The 20,705-nt window shown below is 39.5% G+C and overlaps 1 protein-coding gene across 1 annotated transcript; it reads left to right on the top strand.

The window, feature by feature from the left end:
- The first annotated feature begins 5,415 nt into the window (after positions 1-5,415).
- ntmt2 (N-terminal Xaa-Pro-Lys N-methyltransferase) lies at positions 5,416-20,363 on the top strand. The gene is made up of 4 exons (XM_085139055.1): positions 5,416-5,979; positions 12,382-12,554; positions 15,241-15,493; positions 16,563-20,363. The coding sequence occupies exons 1-4, from the start codon at positions 5,784-5,786 to the stop codon at positions 16,817-16,819; spliced, it is 879 nt and encodes a 292-aa protein (XP_084995181.1). The 5' UTR covers positions 5,416-5,783; the 3' UTR covers positions 16,820-20,363.
- Positions 20,364-20,705: the final 342 nt, after the last annotated feature.

Raw genomic sequence — 20,705 nt, 5'->3', positions numbered from 1 at the left:
ATAAAGTATTTAACACCTCATCTCATTTTTTGTGTGATTTGTTTAGCTGGTTAGTGTTTTTTGTCTCACGGCTATGCAATCATATGCCTTTTTGGGATCGACTAAATAATGGCTGATCTATATTATGAGTCGCCTCTGTGGTTAAATCAAATTCAAACTTACTTCCTCTGAGATACTTTCAAAAACATCTAACTGCTATTATCATGTAAACTGACAAAGCAAACCAAAATATAAAATAAAATTGAAACTTTAAAGCCTTAAACTTAGGAGATGTTCAATGACTCAGCGGGGTATTTTTCCACCCCATTGAAATATTTTCCCAGTTTCCAGGCGCTCCCAAAAACAAATGTCTCTGCATTACTTGAAACATTCCCAGTAAGATATCGTTTAAATCATAAGGCACACCAGATTAAAAGGTGCACTGTCGATGAACGGGTGAACGTTAACTTTTATCGAGTGGTTAGCGTTTATCCTCCAGCTTCACCGTTTATATTATGCTAACATAGCTGTGTTGCTAGCAATCACATAGCACATCATTATATACCAGCTAGCCCAACATCAGTAATCCCACAAATGTCACTGCTGTTTAGTTTTCTGTCTTCATTTATGTTGGAAGTGATAGCAGAACTGTACGTTTTAATTTTTTCAGAAATCCCTGTCAGAACATGCTGTATCATGAAAATTAGCGAGCTAACTTCCTGCTAACTTCTAATTCCGTTAAATTTAATAAATTCTGTTTTCATGGATGCCTGGATGTTAAACTTAATTGTTACACCTGGTAAAGCAGCAACACTGATCATTTTATTAAAGATGAAAGAATTTAGACAGTCTTAACTGTCAGTGATGCCGCCGTGTTCGTTTGACTTTAGGACCTGAAGCGGAGTTTGGACCCTGATTACTCCGCCGCCAGGCTCGTAACAGTAGCTGTAATGCTCCGACAATCCATCAAGTGGTGCGTTACTTTTACATTTAGTAAATGCTTACTAAAGCATTTTTGACAGATTTTTGAGTGCCATGTACCACATAAAATCGGTTTGAAGTCAGTAAGCACAACCAGAATTCATACATAAGGCGCACTGTCGATTTTTGAGAAAATTAAAGGATTTTAAGTGCGCCTTAGAGTGCGGAAAATACGTATATCCTCAATAGGGCTTTGGAATTGACGGCGCAATGTATTGTGGGAGTCCGGTGCCATATTTGAAGGCCACGAATCAAAACAAACTGTGTTGGAAGGAAGATTGCTACGAACCCTGCTTAAAAGCAGCTCAAAAGAAAAAAGATGGTATTGAGACAAATCGCGTCCGGATGCAAAGAGACAGTACTTGCAAAAAATAGCGTGCATTGGAAATGTGGACCTGTATGAAATACGGCAGTGGAGTAGAAACCCCGAAGACCTACCGCTATTAACTTACCCTGATATATTTTCATACCTCGTCTGTGGAGTCAGCGCATACACGGCGAGCCAATTTTGCAATTATAAATCTCTGGAGGCGCACAGCCAATTCACCAATGGTTAAGTACAAGATTTGGCTATTTTTAAGCCTCCACGTTGTGAGTATGTGAGTATGTAAGTTAACTTGAGTACTGCGAGTAAAATGCGTTTGATCCCTCCTGAACATTCAGATTGTTTAGCGCAAGCATAAATTCAGTCATGAGGGCGAAATTACAGTGAGAACATGTGGAGGCTCTGTTAGATGGATAACATAGTGAGTTCAGTGCATTGATGTGATATTGTCCTGAAGGATTTAGTCATTCTCGATGGTTAAAGAAATTGCAATAATTTATTCACATTTACTATAAATAATCCTAATTATATATCTTGCTTCCGTGTTTGTGTCCTGTGTCACCAAAATACATTCTATTTTAGTTTTATACAACGATAATTGACCTGCAGAATCTCCTTATCATATTAGGTGTCCATAACTGTCACTTACAGACAAACTTTATGCTTTCTCCATCTTGAAAGTGATTACATTGATGTATTACATACTTTAGGTTTATTTTTTGCAGGCAGGTTTCTAAAAAAGATTTAGAATATAACATGCAGCGTTCTATAGATGGACGCATAAAAAGATGAAAAATTACATATACAGTGGGGCAAAAAAGTATTTAGTCAGCCACCGATTGTGCAAGTTCCCCCACTTAAAATGATGACAGAGGTCAGTAATTTGCACCAGAGGTACACTTCAACTGTGAGAGACACAATGTGAAAAAAAAATTAATGAATTCACATGGTAGGATTTGTAAAGAATTTATTCGTAAATCAGGGTGGAAAATAAGTATTTGGTCAATAACAAAAATACAACTCAATACTTTGTAACATAACCTTTGTTGGCAATAACAGAGGTCAAACGTTTACTATAGGTCTTTACCAGGTTTGCACACACATTAGCTGGTATTTTGGCCCATTCCTCCATGCAGATCTTCTCAAGAGCAGTGATGTTTTGGGGCTGTCGCCGAGCAACACGGACTTTCAACTCCTGCCACAGATTTTCTATGGGGTTGAGGTCTGGAGACTGGCTAGGCCACTCCAGGACTTTCAAATGCTTCTTACGGAGCCACTCCTTTGTTGCCCGGGCGGTGTGTTTTGGATCATTGTCATGTTGGAAGACCCAGCCTCGTTTCATCTTCAAAGTTCTCACTGATGGAAGGAGGTTTTGGCTCAAAATCTCACGATACTTGGCCCCATTCATTCTGTCCTTAACACGGATCAGTCGTCCTGTCCCCTTGGCAGAAAAACAGCCCCATAGCATGATGTTTCCACCCCCATGCTTCACAGTAGGTATGGTGTTCTTGGGATGCAACTCAGTATTCTTCTTCCTCCAAACACGACGAGTTGAGTTTATACCAAAAAGTTCTACTTTGGTTTCATCTGACCACATGACATTCTCCCAATCCTCTGCTGTATCATCCATGTGCTCTCTGGCAAACTTCAGACGGGCCTGGACATGCACTGGCTTCAGCAGCGGAACACGTCTGGCACTGCGGTATTTGATTCCCTGCCGTTGTAGTGTGTTACTGATGGTGACCTTTGTTACTTTGGTCCCAGCTCTCTGCAGGTCATTCACCAGGTCCCCCCGTGTGGTTCTGGGATCTTTGCTCACCGTTCTCATGATCATTTTGACCCCACGAGATGAGATCTTGCGTGGAGCCCCAGATCGAGGGAGATTATCAGTGGTCTTGTATGTCTTCCATTTTCTGATGATTGCTCCCACAGTTGATTTTTTCACACCAAGCTGCTTGCCTATTGTAGATTCACTCTTCCCAGTCTGGTGCAGGTCTACAATTCTTTTCCTGGTGTCCTTCGAAAGCTCTTTGGTCTTGGCCATGGCGGAGTTTGGAGTCTGACTGGTTGAGGCTGTGGACAGGTGTCTTTTATACAGATGATGAGGTCAAACAGGTGCCATTCATACAGGTAACGAGTGGGGGACAGAAAAGCTTCTTACAGAAGACGTTACAGGTCTGTGAGAGCCAGGGATTTTCCTTGTTTGAGGTGACCAAATACTTATTTTCCACCCTGATTTACGAATAAATTCTTTACAAATCCTACCATGTGAATTCATGGATTTTTTTTTCACATTCTGTCTCTCACAGTTGAAGTGTACCTCTGGTGCAAATTACTGACCTCTGTCATCAAGTTTTTGTCTTTGAATTAGTTTTGTCTTTGTATGTTTCAGGAAATCATTGTCTCTGAATTTTGTAACCACCGATAAGGGCCAGGGTTCGGTGGGAAACCGACCTCGAAGTTGAGCTTAGTGCAGAAGCATGGTCCAGAACTTTTAGATCTGCCAAGAAATTTTTTCCTGTAACAGACTCCAGGAAAGCCATTACAGAATCTTATATAGACTGCAGCGTACCCCAGAGTTTTAAAATAAAATTCCTCAGATTTCTCCTCATTGTGTAATGTGCAATATGGATGTGGGGACTTACTGCCATTGCATACAGCAATGTCCTTTAATTACTAGATTTTGGAAGAATATTGCTATAGAGCTTCGCTCAATCTTTCACCAGACGATCCCACTGAACCCTGTCCTGTTCGTTTTGGGTCTATCTATCGAAGGGCTTTCTCTGTCTTCTGTACAAATGCTTTTGTTATGTAAACTTTTACATTTAGTGAGGCGATGTGTACTGTTTCAATGGATTCAGAGACAGCCAGCACCCCACTGTTACACAATGGTACAGAGAAACGTTCAAGGTGCTGCCAATGGAGCGCCTTAGTGCCATCATAAAGGGCAATTGTGATGCATTCTGTAGGATATGGCAGCCTTTGCTTGATCACCTACCTCGCGACCTTGCTGTGCTATTGCATAAAGGGGGACCACATTTTGTTTTTAAACATATTAATTAATATCTGTATTCCCTCTTTTTTTCCCTTCTTTCCCTTGACTTTAAATGTGGAACACTGTACATATTTTGACCCAGACATGTACACTTGTAACTTATGTACCTGTATTTGTTTTTTTCTTCCTCTTCTTCTTGTTTGTATTTGGCTGTGCTGATTTGTTGCTGTTTGTATTGTTCCAAAAAAATCAATGAATCATTGTTTAAAAAACCTGAAACTTCAGTGAAGCTGCTGAATATCAGCATTTCAGGTTTATTTTAAATGACACTTACTATTGTGTTTATTGTGTGAGTGTAGAAAACTCCTATGCACTCCTCGCTAATTTCACTTTCCAACTCATGGTGAAAAGAGAAATTACATTTTATTAATTCTGTTTATGATTGCTGACTATAAATAATACATTTTATGGTAGGAGCCAGGGACCATATAAAATCTGACCTAGGGCCATGATTGGCCTCCTGGCTGGACTATGGGCACGCCTGCCATAGAATCTCATGTTAAAATCCCCATCTTTACAATATCAGAAGAATGGAGCCACACTTTCAGTTTTGGGGTTTGGAACTGGAAATCCCACAGGACCTAAGCTCTGTTGTTGTCAACCACCTTTGGGTATGTTGGGGACTTGGGGACTTCTAATCTATATGCTGGACAAATTTTCCTGCACACTGCCCCAGTCACTCATTTGTGCCTCTTAGAGTATGATGTCCCAGCTTGCGTTTTACATCCTGTTACTATGTATTGGACAATCTCCAGGGTAATTTTGCAACTTGGGTGCACAGATATACTAACACTTTTGTTAACTTGTCTGAACTTAGATTATTCCCAAATTTTTTCAACAGTATTAAAAAAGTGGAAAACTTTATAAATTAAATTAATATTTATTCCAAGTTTTGAATAAATGACCTTGAATAAAAATGGCATTCAATTCATATTTCATAATAATAAATAATATTCCTGTCTGGTCATATTTACTCATAGAATCTTGGAGCTTTTAATAACTGCTACCTGTTGTCTAAACTGTGGTATTTTAATTCTAAAGTATACAAACTTGCTGTTTTTAGGATCAAGTCATAAATATGGGTGTAAGGACTTGTTGGAATTTAAACTCTGCAGTTCAGTCACCTTCTGTGGGCTTATTGGTCTGTAGAAATTACTGTAGAAATAAGCCCCTTCATTTATGCCCTGCCCCCTTCGCACTTCTTTACAGTCAGTGTCTCTAGCAGGTGATCTGTAAATCTGGTGGGACCTCCTGTGTGCGTCCTGTGAAAAAGATCTCTGCCGGTTATTTGAACACTGGCAGAGACTTGTTGAACACTCAGCTAGACAGATATAGCAGCAGCTGGAGAAACAGTATCCTAAACGGGCACTGCGGTATTCAGTCTTTTACACTTCTCTGCTGTACCATTGCTCTTCAAGATCTTTCTGGATAAAAAGACTAAAAATGGAGATTACACTTGAAAATGACAAAAATGGCTCCTCAAACTTTGAGTACAAGGGTGCTCACCAGGCATTCAGGGACCGCTGGAAAGGGACAGATGACACCATGTGTCGCCACAGCATGTCCTTTCACCTACACCACACACTGAGGAGTGAGTTCTTTGCCAGCTACCTGTACCTGCTAGAGAAGGTTCCACTGGGTAAGTTGGGTCATAGAAATGTGCTAAAATCTTTTCTTGAATGTTGATTTCATGACAGGTGTGATGTGTTCTTCTCTTCTTTTCATACCCATGTTTTGCCAAAGTCAGGTTGCTGAAATAGCTGAAAAAATAAAAGGTTGTTCTTACTGCACCTCACGGCACATTACAGACTGCTTCGGATAATGCTGATCCTAATTCTTAGAGGGTATCTAGATAGTTACTCGTAAATATTGATTTGTATGACTTTAAGTCCTGCATCACCACCACTGCACTTACCTAGAATGCCAGGATTTATCTCTAACTATGGCTTGTTCTCAGATTTAGTTAACTTATGTCTTTCCAATGGTTCAAAGGTAACTTTATTGTCCCCAATGGGAAATTAATTTGCAGTATGTCCATACACAAAAACAAACAACCACACACACACAGTTGAAAGTCTTGGAAAGAACTTGAACAGAGTTTACAGAAAGTGCCCACCGAACCTAAAGGCTTTGAAGGCCGAGGAAAAATGGGCCACAATCACACCTGAGCAATACGTGCGAGTAGTTCCTTCATACGGGAGGTGTTTTGAAGTTGTCATCACCACAAAAGGCTTCTGTACGAGGTATTAAATAAATTAAAATAAGGGTGTTCAATATTTTTTTCCCTATGCGATTTTTCATTGTTACACACGACTTAATTTATGGACATCTATGTTTTAATTTCTTTATTACTTACTGCAGTCAGGTGTTCTAGCCATTCTCAAGATGTTTTTCTTGCTTTCTCAGATTATCTGAGATTATTGCTTTGGCATTCACCTTCATAGGCTTCTTCCTTATGTGTTTTGGACTAGTTCACCTTTTTGTTTTTGTTTCTGCTAACTGTTTTGTTGACTTAGTAACTGAAAGCACGTGTCTGACTTCATAAATCTTATTTTGGACTGACTAACTGACTGTCTACATATGGGTCTTCTCCCTACTTAACCATTGCAGTACATCTTTTTGCAACTCTGACAATCACCTTTATGGTCAGAGATGCTTTATAGCAGGGGTCTCAAACTCGCGGCCCACGTAGTGGGCAGCATTATGAAGAAATATTATTATATTTCTTCACTTGTAGTGACGTGAAGAAATTTAATGCAATTTGGCCCTTGAAGTTCCTTTTTTTGATAGGGAGGATTTGTTTGTTGTTGAGTTCAATGTTAAAATAAATTCTTTAAAAAGCAAAAAATGATTTAATATGAAAGCAGTATGAGCAGAGAGTACAAACATGTTGAGGGATTGGCTGTGTCAGTTCATTAAGGGAGATATTTGTAAAGAAAACAATTTTCACTAGCAGTCAAAAACTAATGTGTACACATATGTCTGATTTTTTATTTTGCTAAATACAAAAAAGGTTATAGCAGAAATGCTGCCATGTGTCTCACCAGAAAGAGAGTACCAATTTGTTTATTTGGTAGTTCAATGAAGGGCTTCAGTTAAAGAGTGAGAAAAAATATATATATTTGCGCTCATGTTTGCAGTTTTGCCTTGTTATACAACATTTAAAATTTTTAAAAAAAGGCAAAACACTACATTTTCAGAAATATTTTTGTGTGTTTGTTTGTTTTTTTGTACTACTTGAGCACTAACGTAGCCCTCCAATGAGATGACACTGCCAGCAGTGGCCCACAGCTCATTTAAGTTTGCTTTATAGGCTTCAGGCTTTATGGGAGCAACCCATCCATCCATCCATTCGCTTCCGCTTATCCTTTTCAGGGTCGCGGGGGTGCTGGAGCCTATCTCAGCTGTCATAGGGCGAGAGGCGGGGTACACCCTGGACAGGTCGCCAGTCTGTCGCAGGGCCAACACACAGGGACAGACAACCATTCGCACTCACATTCATTCGTACATTCACAACTAGTGACAATTTGGATTATCCAATTAACCTATCCCCACAAGCTGCATGTCTTTGGACGGTGGGAGGAAGCCGGAGTACCCGGAGGGAACCCACGCAAAGGCTTTATGGGAGCAACCCCTTAAAGATAAATTTCCCCTATGACTGATTAGTGCAGATGTATAGTTTGCAGGACATGCAGTGTCCACTATAACAATAGCTCTTTTTCCTTTGTTATATTTTTTGTATGTAGTCTAAATAGATGTTTAGTGACTGTATATCCAGAATAGTAATTTATTTGCACTAAATTTTAAAAAGTGTGAATGCAACTTAAACATGTAAAATTATATATATATTATATAAAAGATTTTAAGTTCCCTTTATTCTATATAGATTAAGTAGCCCTTTTCCTACTTTTGCTACCTTATTTCCTAAAAGGTTGACACAGCAGATGGAATACATTTATTAATTAATTTGGCACTATTTAAATGTATTAGCTTATTTATTTTATATCAGATGCCATTTGTAATGAAATAGTCCAAGTTATCACAACATGTGTACATACATTGGATCCATCGACCTTGTTTCAGAAAGTTAAGTCTGGTGCGGTAATGATGTGATATAATATTTTGGGATATTTTCTTGGCACTCTTTGGGCCCCTAGTATCAAGTGAGCATTGATTAAATTCTATACCTTAACCTCTTAAGCCCCAACGCCCCCTGATACGGGGGCAAAAAGCAGGAGATCAGGTAGGCTTGGGGCTTAAGAGGTTAATATCCAAACCGGACCCATCTTCTAGCAGCTGCTTTCGGCAGATTAATGCACCGTGTCAAAAAGCTCAGACAATCTCAGCCTGGTTTCTTGAACATAAAATTGAGTTAACTGTATTTAAATGACCTCTACAATTAACAGATTTCAATCCAAAAGGGCACCTTTGGCATGTGGCAGAATGGGAAATGCCTCATTGCTCCCTCGTGGCAGCTGACAAATGTGCAGCAACTGCGTGATACTATCATGCCAAAATGGATGAAAAGCTCTGATATTTTCAACATCTTGTAAAATCTTCTAATTAAGGTAAAGGCATAAGGGGGCAACCTAGTAAAAGCAAGGTGTACCTGATAAAGTCGACAGTAATAGTACAACTCTTTCCTTAGATAGAAAGGTGATGTGGATATTTTCATGTAATGGTCACACTAGAGTTGCTGCATACACCTAAAGTATATTACATTTCGCCTATCACTAAAAAAATAAAAAGCATGTGAATCCTTTTTAAACAACAACAAACAACACCACTGTTCAATAAGCTGTGGTGTTACCTGCACATTTCTGCTTCCAGCCTATCTGAAAGACTTATACTATTAGCATACAAAAATTCCTGGTAATGTTACTTGAAATAAAAAAATAAAATTACTCATTGACTACAAGAAAGGATCCTGAAGTGTCTAGAGCCATACGAGATCAACAGGACCCTAAAAGTCTTAATCAGGAATTCAATAGGGATGTGGCAAACAACAGAGAGAACATAAAGAATTTTGATGGAGAATTTATATAAAATGCCTTCTTATCATTGTGTTAGTTTCCCAAGCAGCTACAGAAAATACATAGGCGATATAGAAAAGTATATATTGCCTATATATGGCCAAATGTACTTCCCATCTGTCTTAGTATGCATATGAACCTGAGACCCCATTTTCAATCCATAGGATTGAATATGATGTTGGTCCAGCTACAACAGCTTCAACTCGTCTAGGAAGGCTTTCCACAATGTTTAGAAGAGTGTTTATGGGAATTTGTGATCACTCTTCCAGAAGCACATTGGTGATGTCAGAAACTGATGTTGGATGAGAAGGTCTGGCTTGCAGTCACCTCTAAAATTAATCACAAAGGTGTTTTATGGGATTGAGGTGAGGATTGTGCAGGCCAGTCAAGTTTTTCAATATCAGACTCGCTCATCCATGTCTTTATGGACCTTGCTTTGTGCACTGGTGAGCAGTCATGTTGGAACAGGAAGGGACGGATCCACAAATGGGATCATAATATTGTCTGAATTATCTATGCTGAAGTATTAAGAGTTCCTTTCACTACATCTAAGGAGCTCGTCTCCTGAAAAAGAACCCCACATCGTAATCCCCCCTCTACCAAACTTTAGGGTTGGCACAGTCCAGCCAGGCAAGTACCGTTCTCCTAGCATCCACTAAACCCAGACTCAGCCATCAGACTGCTCTGCTCTTTTATACACCTGCAGCCATGGATGTGCTTAAGGGGGTTCTCCAAATTTAAATTCAAGAGGTCACTTGACTTTAAGCAGCAAATACAACTGATATCAGTGTAACCAGACAGGATTTTTGTGGCTTAGATGAAGAGTTGATTGGATTTGATGAGCAATTGGTTGTAAGTCCTGGTAATTCCAAATGTTTTCAACAACTTAGCCTTTCTTCCAAGTGCTGAACCATATGTGTAATGAAATATTTATTAACAGAAACAAAGTAAAATTTCTTTTGTAGCTTTGTTTTTATACCATTAAACAGTTACAGGATAGCGATTTGTTAGTGTTAATGCTAGTGAGTGAATTGACATATATGAATCATTAATGGTTAGTACATTCATAAAAAAGTGTCATTGGAAGCACTGCAGTGCATTAACAGTTTAAATAATAGCTAATCATCTCCAGAGTGCACTCATGGGCTGAACAGCAGCAACAGGAGATCTTGAGCTGTAGGTCATTCAGACTCAAACGTGTCTTATTTTCTTACCATTCATTTGATACAAGGACCATTAATGGAATGACATATCATGCATGAGAGCACTTACTCATGTCAGACAGTGCTATGCCGTCTGATCTACCATCAGACGGCTGCAGTCAGGTCATTTACTAACAGCATGACAGATTAATCCTCATACCTTGTATCATCTAAGCAAGTATTCTGTTACACAGAAAGTCCAAGATCAGCTTCTAATGAGCTGGTGCACTTTCAAGGTGTGAGCTAGATGTACAGTTTGATTGGCAGACAAGTGTGCTATCAAGCTGTCTTCAGGTCTTCTCCGTTCTTCTCGACATTTCTATACTTACACTTCCTCTGAAAGCTGTCCTGAGGGATAACATGACAAGTAAACACCAGTTGTAGGTGCTTTGATCAAAGCTGTTACTGTGAGAAAAATGTTAGGTCATAACCACATTTGTCTCCTTTTACATCTTATTTTAGTGAGCCTGGCCAGGTGCAGCATGATTAAGCCACCGTGTCATGAATCATGCTATTAGTTATCAAACTGATACATTTCCCTCAGCCTCCTCCCCGAAACAACTTGTTACGAAGTCAGTGACAAGAAATATCTTCATTTATTACAGAATTTATTTCAACTCAGTAGAGCTGAAGTAGTGGTTTGGGATAGTTTAAAAAGCGAATTATAAAGTTTCTTGAAAGGCAATATCGAAATTTCAGTACTGTATACATTTCTATTATCAGCCTCCCAGTAATAAAACTTATTCGTTTTAAACATTTGTAAATTCACAACAGTAACTTGAATCAACCACATGGTTATCATGTACCATATAACAGCTGAGCTGAGTGTAGGAATACTACACCGCATCCCTATTTATAGAAGTGATCAAATTATCATTCTACATTTCCTATGGGACTGAAACCATCTTCATACAGAGCAGTCTGGTGTCATCTTTGTCAATGCTTTGGAAAAACTCAAACCAGTCAAAATAATCATATCAAACTAATTGATCATTATTTAAAACAGACATCATTCTTATAAATTCATATCTGGTAAACTTCTTAACACTTTCCCACTATAGCTCATTACATGTGTTGATGTAATGTGTTGTCACATTGTAACACATGGGTTATCGCTATAGCATAATTTTGCAAAATGGTGAAGTCTAAAAACTAACACAAGTCCGAAGTGGTGGAAATGACATTCTCACTCACCCTCAACCAAGGGCACAAACACCTCAGAGGGTGTTTCCACAGTAACCACACGTTATATGAAAAGATTAGGTAATCTGAAAGAACTGAGTGGATATAATAGATTTTTGTGGAACACAATTTAATATTAGTGGATAAGCGTTACATAACAGAAACTAGGAATAAGCACGGCAATGTTTATAATTTACTGGGATCAGCTCTTGTTGTAAGGTGTTGGTGTTAACTATAGCGCCACTGAACTATATTTAGAGGGAAATACCATGCCTATTTTGTGCCTGATGCGGTTGTGACAGTTGCTGCTAAAAATGGGGAAAGCTGTGAGTGTAGTTCCAGAACTTTTTCTCTGTCCTGCACCCTTATCCCAAATGTTTAAATGTTTAGTCTCACATAATTCTGGTCCTCAATAATATTCGTATCTCATACAGAATACTAGACACATTAAAGGATGAGTCTTGTGACTGTCATTGAATAGTAATAAACAGTCTGTGTAGTTGGTCATCACAAGTTTTGTGTTGCAGGCTACAAGTGACAATAGAGCACCAGACAATTGTGTTCAAATGACGTTCTGGGTTTTATGATAGGTCACCCGGTATGTTTGTCCATGTGTTCTAACAGTGAAGCTGTTCCCAGTCACCTGTGAGTACATCAAAGGAGAGAAACAGTTCTACTACAGAGCTCAGAAGTTCTACGAGGATGTTCCTGCCTCAGAGGAGGGCATGATGGGAGATTTCGTAGAAATATCCCATGTTGATCTGGAAGGTTCCCTTCAGTTTTTGAAGAGGTTCGTGGTAAGTCAAAAGTTAGTACCTCACATTCAATTAATAGAATCCAGGAAAAACAAATGTGGGAAATTTTCACGCATAGTGGTCACTACAGTGGGCAGCTAGTCAAAGGCTGTTTTCTTGTATTTGTGTGAGTGTTGATGGTATACTTGAACATAAACCACCCCATTGGACACTGATGTGTCACTCCATACCCTGCCACCCACTGATCGTTTAATGTTACTATGATGTGTTTCATTGTAATTATTGTTATTTAACCCTGCCATGCATGAATTATGACAACCTTTTTTTTTAAAGTATTTTTATTCATCTTTTCATGCCTAAAGATGAATAAAAAATGCTTTTAAGCTTCAAAGTATATGCTTTGCATGTCATAGTTTCTGCATATTGTCCTGTAGTATATCAATTTGCAATGTAGCTCTTAGTGTACATGCCAGAATCTATTTTTGGTGAGAAATCTGTCATCCTGATTGTACAAAACAAATTATTGTTTTGTGATGATGGCGCCTCAGTGCAAATTCTAATTATACTCGAGTCGTGATGGCAGCCTCATAAACACCCACACAGAGTGAGCTGAGCCAACAGCTGGTAATCACTTTGTATTATGTTTTTTTTTTTTTTTAAAGTGCTAACTTCTGTACAGTGGACAAGGAAAGAATTTCTTTAATGTTCTGGGTTTGTCTGTGTGTGTGTTGCTGCTGTAGACAGGGGAGTCAGGCTACATGCCCTTTATTTCCAAACTCCTAAGACTGCTTAAAAGGAACTACAGACACTTAGGGGGCGTCCTTTCTCTAGCAGTAATATAACCATATAAAATTATAATGCTCAAAAAGCATAAAGAAAATGGGAAATCGGGGCAGCAATTTAAAAATTAATGTATACAGTGGACTGAAGATATTGAAAACATTGTGAATTTTCATATTCTATATCAATTTCAACTTGGCAGAGATAGGGTTAATGATTTAGTGTATTTCAAACAGGCCAATGAAACTGGGAGCCAATTTTTTGGACTCCATACAGAGAGCAATGTTCATAGGAGGGGACATCTGAGGGTACAGTAAGCTCACCTTCAGTGGATGGGAATGAGGTGGCTCCTAGCCAAGCGATGCTTCAAAGGTTAATAGGCCCATAGCAGCAGAGGTCATGGTGTTGTGGGCGTATTCTACCCACACCAGCTTGGAGTGCCATATTGACAGGTTGGAGGAGACATTGCACTGAAGAGGGACCTCAGTCCAAAACTTCCATACACGAGAGCTGAACTGGAGCCACTAGTTAGAGATGATGTCAGAAGGAATGCTGTGGAGTCTGAATGCGTCCACCAGGCTATGGTGGACTCGGGTTCTATGCAGACCCTGCCCCACCAAACCCTGGTTTGGCCTGGGGCATTGCTGGAGGCAGAGTGGGTGGAGGTTAGATGTGTGCATGGGGACAGCCACAAATATCCCATAGTGCCGCTTCAGCCAATTCTCCTATTAGCAGCAAACTGTTGGAGTGGGAGACTAGGCACGGCACAGTAGAGAAAGAGTGCCTGGTTTTCCAGTGGGCAATCAACAATGCTCCTTCATTATTACCTCCTGGGCTGCCTTTTCACCCTGTGTTCGGATGGGTGATGGAACTGCAGTGCCTCCGTTGAATGAAGGATGCCAACGTCCGGATCACCTGGTGGCATCTGGCTCTCCACCAGGTGGTCCATAGGCCAGGGATGGAGATGGTTGTCACTGATTTCCTCTCCTGCTCGGCTAGGCTATGTGGCAGGGTGTGGCTTGTGGCTTAGCTGCGGGGGGGGGGGGGGGGGGGATCAGTGGCTTCAGGGTGTGGTGTTGGGGGAGGACTCTCACACACATAACCTGCATCATCTGATTATGTCTCCCCATTGTGTGTGGCGTAAAGCAGGAGGAGGGCAGCTGGAAAGTTGCTGCAAGGACATTCTGAAAATAAAAGCACTCAACCTACACTGCTGTGTGGTGGGTTCTTTATCGTGGCACTCTCATCAGTTGAATGTAAAGATGGTGAATGATGAGTAAAAAATGTATGTGTGTGTCTGGCTACATATCATTATTCTCTTCCAAAGTCTCTTCCCTGGCTGTGAACAGCTTCTGTTTACACCTGACATTTCCATTAAAAAAGAGTGTGGCAGGAAAAGATTTAGAACGCATCCAGATTAAAGAGAGCTACATAAGCGCACAGCAATATGGCAGTAATTCACTGAAACCAAGAAGCTTCCTGTAACAGAGCTCCTGTGGGCCCCCATACTTTCCTATAATCATAAACTGGGGTCCCTGATGTGCAGGGGTTGTAGTGAGGTCAGAATACCAAATGAAGAGGAAGAAAACCAGCACAAGTCAAGTGAGGTGACTTTTTATTCCCTTGTGGTAAAGTTCATTGCTTTGTTACCCTAAGGAACTGGGGTTGATTTGTTTGGTACTTTTGAGCATTAAAGCTTGACACCTGGTAACATAAAACAAAAAGTATATAACTTTTTATGATTTAGACATGATAATAATGCACTACTAGAAGAACAAGAAAGATTTAAGCATCTTTTTCTTTTCTGTAAAATTGAAAATCTCATTTTATGACTACATTTGCTTTATAGACAGTCTGCATTTTCCTAACTTTAAACTCTAAGTATCCTTCAAAATGAATTTGATTAAAGTTATATGAGTCCTTTCTTTTTCTTTTTTCTTAACAACAGGGGCCTGGTAATGCAGGCACCCAGTGTGCTCTGGATTGTGGCTGTGGGATCGGGCGGGTAGCCAAAGGTGTGCTCCTTCCTGTGTTTGAGAAACTGGAGATGGCAGACATGATGGAGCACTTCCTGCTCCATGCACATGAGGAGTACCTGGGTGACGATGCTGACCGCATTGAGACCTACTACTGCTACAATCTGCAAGAATTCACACCTCCAAAAAACAAGTATGATGTCATATGGATGCAATGGGTGGCATGTAAGTATGAAGGTTATCGATACACTCTGCTCATGAAAGATCAGGTGTATTGATATATTTGAATTGTCATCTATTGTACAATGATGCTTCAAATTGTATACTTATGAAGATACAGTATACTCTTAAGTACCTCATTATACTTATACTTTTAGACTTAGAGGTACAATGGCTTGTCACTTAACTGCTGTCCTCTAAGTTACTGCCCATGTACCCTTGACAGAAAGCACTTATACCCTTGGCACTTTATCTACCTTATCTTTGGCTGATACAAAAAACAGACTTTTCCAAATATTTTGCATGCTGTTGTAATTCTGCAAACTTGTTGATGCATTTTGCACTTTTTCAAACAGAAGATCCTAAAATTCTTTAAAAAAATGTTCCTAGGTTCTATTTTTATATTTGTGCTTATGAATTATTCTAATCTCATATTGTTTTCCTTGTATATTATGTATCTCTAGTTTATATTAGTTCCCTTTGGCATTCCCTTTCTGTCCTTTTAGTCTCATATCTGTATTTTGTAGTTTAGTGTCATTCATGTTAAGTTTGCCATGTCTCCATGTTTTTTTACTTTTTGTCTGCGTCAAGCTCACATTGTCCTAATCTCTCAGTGTTTGTGCGTCCTGATTCATTTTGATAGTCCCCTGTCTCATGTGCTTTATGTCCCCCCCCGTCTTGTTATGTCTAATTTGTTATTGCTGTGTATCACAGTGTCTCTGCTCCCCTAATCACCCTCCTGTATGAATATATTGTGTCAGTCTCCCTTTGTCCTTGAGCGTCAGCTTATTTTGCCTGTGTCCGAGCTCCTTGTACCTCATAGTATGTTTCCCAGTTTATTTTGTGTAATTTGAAGTTTTCAGTTCCTTTTGTATTTCATGTCTAGCTTTTTGTTAATGAATTATCTTCTTAATAAACGACGTGACTTTTGTTAAGATTATTCTGACTCAAGGTGTTTGCATTTGGGTGAGATCACAGTCACTGGACTTCCATAGTTCTATTGGGGGACTTGATGATTTCTGCAGTAACTAATAAATCAGTTAGGAGTGACTATTTTTCCTGTCTTTCCCTTTAGGCCACCTAACAGACAAGGACCTGATGAACTTCTTGTTTCGCTGCAAAAAGAGTCTGCGTCCAAATGGTGTTATCATAATCAAGGATAATATGGCTAGGCAAGGCTGCAAGCTGGACCCCATCGATAGCAGCATTAGCCGCCACCTGGACATCATGAAGACCATCATTGCCAAGGCTGGACTGGAGGTCCTGGCTGTTGAGAGACAGGGAGGCTTCCCTGAGATCATTATGCCTGTCTGGATGATTGCTATGAAATAGAAGAGACAATTTTAGTGCAAACAGCTTAAGCTTGTGGTTTGCTTTAAAAACACAAAGGAAAATTCAGCTCATAGCTGAGTTCACTTGATATTTCAGGATTTTTTTCTGCTGTTTATATCTTTATGACATCAATGATCTTGATCTTGCGGTTCAGACTAAAACAATGGAATAACGTGCATCCTTATTTACTACTGGATTTTAGTTTAAGTTTTTAACTAAATCAAACATCAACAACAAATATGAATCATGTAAGATTTAAAAACAAAACGTTGCACAAACTTGTAATATATATCTGGATACATTGTCTGGAAAATGGCATATTATTTTTGTTAATAATGTGTTATTTTTGTTATTTTTGTTGCATGCAGTGGATGGACACAGATACCATGCCATTTCAATCGGTTTTGCTAAGGTGTAAACTAACTTTTAAAAGCTTGTTTAGAAAACTTGACAGCAAACAGCTGGGATGGTTCAGTATGTCATCATACTGTGTATTCCGGGAATGCTCAACAGTTAAGAAGTACAGTGGCCCCTAAAGACAAAGCACGTACAAACTCCAAAACACGTACAAACTGCTCCATGATGCTAGGAGCAGTGTTTAGCTTGATTTGCAAAATAAAGGGCAAGTTTGTTGCAAACACATGGAGTTGGATACCGGCGGGAAACACCTGCAAGGATAGAACAACCACGCTTTATAAGAAAGGTAATATGCAAACTGTTGTTTGTTTAATTTTTTTTTAATTACTATGAACGCTTAGCTTAAGGTGGAGTCAAATCTGACATTAACTAACAGTCAGTGTGCTTTGCTCAGAGAGAAGCTCAACACTAGGGATGGGTACCGGTATTGGTTCTGACATAAACGGTAGTAACCAGACCGAAAAGCAGCGCACATTTCGGTGCTTTATTTCGGTGCTTTTTTTCCCTGAGATGTCATACACTTTGGATTCTAGCCAATCATTTTATGTTTCCGAGGATAGTAGGCGGGCCCAGGTACGTACGATCTTTTAGAGCAGAGCTACAGATTAAAAATGCCCAAGGCGAAGCGGTCAAAATCTGGCTGTACTTCACAGCAAAAGATGCAAACTCAGCAGCCTGCAACAAGTGCTTTAAGGTGATACTGTGCAAAGGAGGTAACACCTCGAATCTGATGAAATGCCTGGCGATGCAGAGGGTTTTTTTTAAGCCGAGAAATGCACCGTATTTGATAGCTTGCTGCGAGAGCTCACGCCGAGCACATCTACTGCGGGCGTGGTGCCTGTTATCAGACCGGAGTTACATCCCCTAAGAACCCGAAGAGTAGAGTCGTGGCCCCTAGCCCTGCCAGTGTAGCAGAAATGATGATGATGACAGCAGCAGCCGTTCTTCTCTGCGTGAGTAGCTTAATGTTGTTCGTGTGTAATTTACGTTGAGTACGCTAACCATGTGATAACCACATTATCACATTAATGCATGTAAGGTGAACTAGCAAACACCGTGGTAGTTATATGCGGCTGTCTTCTTGTTTGATGGCAGATACAAAGGCTAAAATGACCAAAGAAAAAGTGGAAAACAGCTAAACATGAGAGGTTTTTGGACAAAGTTTGTGTTTTTTCCATTGTTTAAGCACTGCTTCCAGCCAAGAGTGATACCATATATACCCTATAGCTGCAGAAAAGGCTAACATTGTTATCTTTTTACAAAAAAACAGGTAAACATGAGAGGTTTTAGGACAAGTTTGTGTCTTCCATTCTTTAAGCACCGGTTCGAGCACCGTTTAAGCACCGGCACCGTTTCAAAAGTACCGGTTTGGCACCAGTATCGGATAAAACCTAAACGATACCCATCCCTACTCAACACTGCCCCTATTGTGCTGGAACTCTTCTGTTGTGTTTTGGAATTTGTACTTGCTTCTGAGTTTGTACTTGTAGAGGTCAGACACCTAGCTTGGGCAAGCCTATTCCTCAGAACAATTTTTAACTTTTTAGCCAAGCTAACCTTATCATAGTTTCAGTCCAGTCAAAGCTAACTGTTTGCATAAAGTAATATTATAAATGTAGAGCAGTATGCCATTCAAAACGGCACCAAACTAGAATGCTACATTGTTATAACAAAGTGGAAATTTACAAATGAATCACATCCCAACTGGGAGTATTTTAATTTCTCAGTTTAATTAGTCATTGTGATCTGCGTGTAAAACAGGGATGATAGATCTCTGTCTGAAATTACATAGACTCTTACAGCATATGTTGACAGCTGATGTGGAGACAGTTTAGTAGTTTTTTGGGGAAAAATAATAATAGATATTAATTTTAAAAAAGCAAAAAAACAAGCACACCCAAAGATTGCAACTCCCCCCGAAGGGGAAGGGTAATACTAAAACTTGGATATTTCATGCTGATGTTAGCATTGGTCCCCAATAATGAAATCTGCATTGGTTTCATAGATCATTTGTGCTGATGTCAACATTGTTAACATGGAAATCTAGTGTAATATACTCATTTTTTCTGTTGTATTGTATTGTTGCAGACTTTCGAGAGTTCCCTCAAGTGATCCTATTTTATAGATGCTAGTTGTTTTTTTCTGTGTAGGAAGGGCTCATCTGTGTAGTTTCTTGACAAACAGTTTCAATGGAAGGAGGCAGAATCAGATAAGCTCTCCAAATCTCGACCATAGTTATTTATTTCTGAATATCACCACAGATCATGTCTGGCTGGACTGACTGTAATCTGCTTGCAAACTGCAAGACATTTACAGTCCTTAAATGTTTTTTTAGACCTCCTCTCTTTGTTAAAATCCTTATTAAAAATAATAAACTGAATTCATTTTTAGAACCAAATCTGGGCAGACACACTAGAGTCCTCTAGGAAGTACAAAATTTATCAAACACAACCACTAATACCATTTTTCTTCTGTTCAGTGTGTATTCAGTTGTAAATATTTTTGCCTTTGTGTATTTTTTTTAAATAAATGATCATGTAATATTGCAGATTAATAAATGTGTCATGTTTCCGTGCTTTTAGTGAATCATACTGTATATTTGTTTTGATAGGAAAACTAGTTTTAGCTGGACCATTTTTGTAAAAGAAAACGGCAAATTGAAAGCTAACAGTAGCTTAGCCAACAGACTAACAGTAGAAGCAGCACATTGTTTTAAACTAATGATTTTCAGCTGGGCCCTTGAGGTGAATGTGGGGGTTATTTCCTGATTTTGACAGAAAGTGCCTGTTTTCATATCTGCCCTGGCTTCATTTCAGGCCTGTCAGATGTTGTCTGCTTAAGTCACATCCAGGAGTCACCACAAATATTTAATATTTGTCTGTGCAAGTGCTCAACAGGAGTGGTACAGAGCTGGGCCATCCAGAGATTTTTATGAAAGAATAGTTTGTCAGTGAGTAGGCTGGCACTGAGAAAGTACAAAATCATTAAAGTGTTCAAGGGGCAATGGCATGAGATGAACTCTGTAGCATGTTTCTCTCGTCAGAATGACTCTTTTAAGATGTGAATAGACCAAACACATTTTCCACATCCTGTATGAATTAAATATCTAAAATACCACAAAGTTAAACTTGGAGGTATTTTTTCTTTCCCCTAGCAAATAGCAGCCAAATGTGCTGTCACCTTTTCACGAGTGGTTAGCGTCGCTCACAGTCAAAGCGATCATTTCTAATACCGCTCAATGTCCTCTGCAGCCACTCGGCAGCAGTTTGAATACATTAGTTGGAGTAACACTAATTTGTCCAGTCACATCAACAGTGCAGAGCTTTGGGCTTGAATGCAGGCTGAGAGCATGTTGGGAATACAGAGAGCACAGTTGGATGCAATAACTGCATTCAGGGCAACATAAGCTAACTTGATGGGAATGATTCAATACTGCACTGCCCAAAGAAAATGTGAAATTATTGTAACG

This window comes from Neolamprologus multifasciatus, chromosome 17, assembly GCF_963576455.1.
Source record: "Neolamprologus multifasciatus chromosome 17, fNeoMul1.2, whole genome shotgun sequence".
Classification (NCBI taxonomy): domain Eukaryota; kingdom Metazoa; phylum Chordata; class Actinopteri; order Cichliformes; family Cichlidae; genus Neolamprologus; species Neolamprologus multifasciatus.
The sequence above is the reverse complement of the archived record's forward strand: the minus strand, read 5'-3'. Positions and strand labels throughout refer to the sequence as shown.